Below are 4,373 nucleotides of genomic sequence, written 5' to 3'. Positions count from 1 at the left end.
TGCTGAAATCTAAACAGGGACGATAATAGGTGAGCACCAGCCAATGAGATTGTCGTTTGCGCACTAGTTCCGCCCACTACCGGAAAACCCAGCATTTCTTCAAAGCTGAAGAATTCCAAAGGAACTCCGTTATTTTGACAGGAAAATAAGATGAAATGATAAATAGCACAGATCGCTTGACGGAGAGTGAAACTCTGAAGTGCTCAGTCAGAGTGTTCGGCGAGTGAAAATATATCTGTGCTAAACTTATACTCAGCCTCCAACTCGCACACTGGCAAGTAAAATCTAAGAATTTATTAGCCATTGGCTAAATATTATACATCATTTAATTGCCCAGAGTGAAGATTTTGTCGCATATGCGAGTGATTTACTCGCAATGTAGAGGGTTGTTGTAACGTGACAAAAGGTGGAAAATTTCAAGGGTTATGAGTACTTTTGCAAGGCACTGTACATAAGGCTGTGTATTACGTAATAACCACACAGAGAAAAAAAAAAGACCTACAGCGAATTAATCACCCATTTTAAAAAGTAATTTATATGACCATCTTCTTTGATAGAAGATGTGTACAACAGTATCAGATATTTGGCATAGAGTGTGCATGACATAAATCTCATAATTAGCATAGTATGCACAAAGCCTGGTTTATCTTTGTTCGATAAGTGTTCATTTTAAAACTGAAGTATAATTTGCGCTTTCTGCACAAACACAAACACAGTAAAGTGCTCACCATGAGTCCGGGCTCTTTTCGCAGGTATAACACATTCCTGAGTTGGAAAGGACAGCGATGGCTCTGAAAAGCTTTTCTGTGAAGATAAAAAACAAAACAGAAAATCACTTTTCTACACTGACTACATACACAACATGCAGAATATACACCACGATGACAGTTACAGTCATTTCATTATCCTCTATTACAAAGGAAAGGAGAGTTTGTATTTATTTGGTTTTTGTTTGAAAGAATCAGTGCAGTTTGGGTGTGGTAATAAACTGGTGCATAATACTGACATTGCTGCATTGTAACTTCCCCTTTAGTCCTACTCTCTCTCCCTCTCTTTTATTCCACTGACCCAGATCTGACCTCTGTGGGAAAAGAAAATACTTAATATAGTTGATTATACATAGTGTTTAGAAAACGAATACAAATTTCAATATAAAGAAAACAAATATGCTTTATTCTCCTTCCATTATGTGCAAAACATCAAGGAGATAGAAATTTTTTTCTTATTGAATACATCTGTTTCCCTGGTTCTCATCAGATGTGCTGTCATTGCTAGACTTTTCCGGTCCCTCACTGCATGATCACTGCAACCATTATGTTCTTATAGAAACCTGTCAAGTCAGTCTAAGTGGGTGTGATTCTGAAGTGAAGGCACCAACTCACGTCTCTCTCAGTAAAGTCCATGAGCAGTCTGCAGAGATGCTGTTGCTCTGTTGCCGTAAGAGCAGCACAGAAGCTGCTGAATGCTCGAGGGCCACGTTTAGGCAAAAGAAACAACAAATGATGACTCTTTCCCTGGGATGTCGGTTTAGCCTGAAAGGATTCAAATTTCACCATGGTTAAAAATAATCAAAGCTTTATTTATGAGGCTTTATACATTAGGACTGTTAAAACAATCAAGCAATCAATATATATATGACCCTGGACCACAAAACCAGTCATAAGGAGATCAAACAAATTAAAATATTACACAAAGATAATGCAAGTAAATACAAAATGCAGTTTTTAAATGATGATTTCATTTATTAAGGGAAAAAAGCTGTCCAAACCTACGTGGCCCTACGTGAAAAATTAATTGCCCCCTCCTGTTAAATCATAGAGAGAGAGAGATCAAAGAGTACATTATAGCATTCCATTTCAAATTTCAGTTTAAACAACATTTTCTACTTAAAACATATATTTCACACAGATTACACATAGATCTATCCAATATATAACTAACATTAAAGCTGCAGTCCGTAACTTTTTTTGGGTAAAAGAAATTAATATTTGAGCAAGTACATAACCACCCAGTGTTCAAAACTACCGCCTTACTTTAGCCCGATTTACAATGTACATAAAGAAGTTGTCCCGGCTACTAGTCTATCGCATGTGAGGATCCTGCAGGTGGCCAATCGTTTATAGCATTTTTTCACAGCTGGAATAATTAAACTTATCATTTTGAATCCAGAAAGGATTATGTGTTTATGAAATACATGTGAACGAAATTAAATTATATTCAGGTTTTAAATGTGCTTCTGATATCAGATAGCCTGGGATTACACAAGATTTGTATTTTTAAAGACAACCAGTTCGAAGGGAGCATAATTTGCTTTTTGGATTAAAAGAATTTCTTAATATGAAATTCGATTGGCATGCGAACCCTATGTATCGGAATCGGTATCGGAGGCAAAAAAGGCGGATCGGAGCATCCCTAATGACAATTAGAGATTAGACCGTACAGAAATTGGAATCTACCCGCTAATACAAACTATAGGCAATGCTGATGTTGTTAACATTAATAATTTGAGAATAAAGTATAACAATAATAATGATTTGCATGGTTTGATGTGATATGAGCTAACCGATCTTTAGATTAAATCACCATTGGTAGCACGATTTATTGTAATGCTTTTTTCCTCAGTTGGTCAGAACAAACATGGCAGACTTGTTACTTACTTGTTCAGATAACAATATACGGTGAAAATTATTATTTGGGTCATATATTCCAAGATGTAGGCTAGAATCTGTGATTGCGAAGTACAGTATCCACATCGGTGCGGTGACTGAATGCCACACATACTCCTCAAAACATTAGATTCATCTACGCTGGAGCCAGTTATTCTGACAAATAATGCTACCTATCAGATTATGCTACCAACACTGTATTTATCACATTGTAAGGGTAGGTTTAGGGTTGGGGTAGGTGTACATGTTAATAAAGCCTCACACCTTAATATAATGCTGTAAGCAAAATCTGATAGGTAGCAATTTTCACTATCGAATTATGCTTTAAATAATTTTACCTCTGTTTTAATGGGAGGTAGCAAAATCTGACAGGGTAGCACAAATCGTCAGAACACCGTGCCGGCGCACAACCCATGCAAGGAAGATAATTCCGCAAACAGCTAAAATTGCAGGTTTTCAAACAGAGATGGCGACAGAGGCAAAACTTACGGACTGCAGTTTTAAGCTAATACTAAAGGCAGATTTATACTTCTGCATCGGACATATGCCGTAGCCTCTACGCTGTAGGATGTGTGTCGGTTTTCATTTATACTTCCGCGTCGACGTGCAGTACACATGCAAACCGCTAGTCTGCAGTGTCCACGGGCATGTTGCCATGTTGTAACACGGCAAAAGCCGAAGAAGAAGCGGCTCGAAGCATTATAGCCGTGACGGCGGCAAATAAATATCAAAGAACAGATAATTTATTTCAAACTACAAAAAAAGAGACGACAACGGAACAGGAGAATCTCCACATATCCACAAGGACTTGTACCATGGCAGTAGGGCTGTGCAAAAAATCGAATGCGATTTTCATGCTCATCTCCTCAGTAAAGCCAGTTCTGTGATTAGTAGTAAATTTTCAGCACGTGCTTTCAGATGGAGCGGCATTTACTACACAGAGCCGTAGTTCACTCACAAGCTACGCAAAATCGCGTTCAAAATCGCAGACGATTCATTGCCGATTATAAACGCGATTTTGCGTAGCTTGTCAGTGATCTATGGCTCTATGTAGTAAATGCCGCTCCATCTGAAAGAACATGCTGGAGATTTACTACTAATCACAGAACCGGCTTTACTGACGAGATGAGTATGAAAATCGCATAAAATTTTTTGCACAGCCCTACATGGCAGAACAACTTTTTGTCGCGGACAACAAAGTGATGTAATGCTACGTTTTATAATAAATGATAAGACATTTGTTCTTTGCTTTGTTTTATTTTAAATAAGGTGTAACATTAAAGGTGACATATCATGAAAATCTGACTTTTCCAGGTTTTAAGTGCTATAATCAGGTCCCCAGTGCATCTACCAACCAAGGAAACGTGAAAAAAATTAACCTAGTAACTTTGTTTTGGGAAGCCTTTTTCTGCAAGCCTCTGAGAACACGAGCGCGTCTGATTTCGCTCCTTTGGTGACGTGGCAAAGGGATCTCATTATAATATTACCTCCCCTTAATCTGTAAACTTCCACTCACGGCGCTGTCATTATGATTTCGCAAGCAACAACGGTGTACCAGCTCTAATGCCATGGTGAAAGTTTGAGCAAAACATGCTAACTGTTCAGTGGTTGGCTGCACAGATGAGCACAGAACACTGTTTAGATCTAAAATAAACATGCAATTTATTTCCCAGCTGTTTACCTTCACAGACATAACCCACTGTTTTT

General features: G+C 38.1%; 1 protein-coding gene across 1 annotated transcript in view; it reads right to left on the bottom strand.

The window, feature by feature from the left end:
* Nucleotides 1–4,373, bottom strand: part of LOC107685580 (caspase-2-like) — a 19,724-nt gene that overhangs the window by 12,682 nt on the left and 2,669 nt on the right. Inside the window, exons 3-5 of the mRNA XM_016482226.1 lie at nt 1,383–1,532; nt 1,007–1,081; nt 729–804 (exon numbers count right to left, since the gene is read on the bottom strand). Of these exons, the coding sequence (XP_016337712.1) occupies nt 729–804; nt 1,007–1,081; nt 1,383–1,532 (301 nt within the window). The remainder of the gene's footprint in view (nt 1–728; nt 805–1,006; nt 1,082–1,382; nt 1,533–4,373) is intronic.

The sequence above is a fragment of the Sinocyclocheilus anshuiensis genome, unplaced genomic scaffold (genome assembly GCF_001515605.1).
Source record: "Sinocyclocheilus anshuiensis isolate Anshui unplaced genomic scaffold, SAMN03320099.WGS_v1.1 scaffold185, whole genome shotgun sequence".
NCBI lineage: Eukaryota > Metazoa > Chordata > Actinopteri > Cypriniformes > Cyprinidae > Sinocyclocheilus > Sinocyclocheilus anshuiensis.
This window is presented reverse-complemented; position numbering and strand designations above follow the sequence as displayed.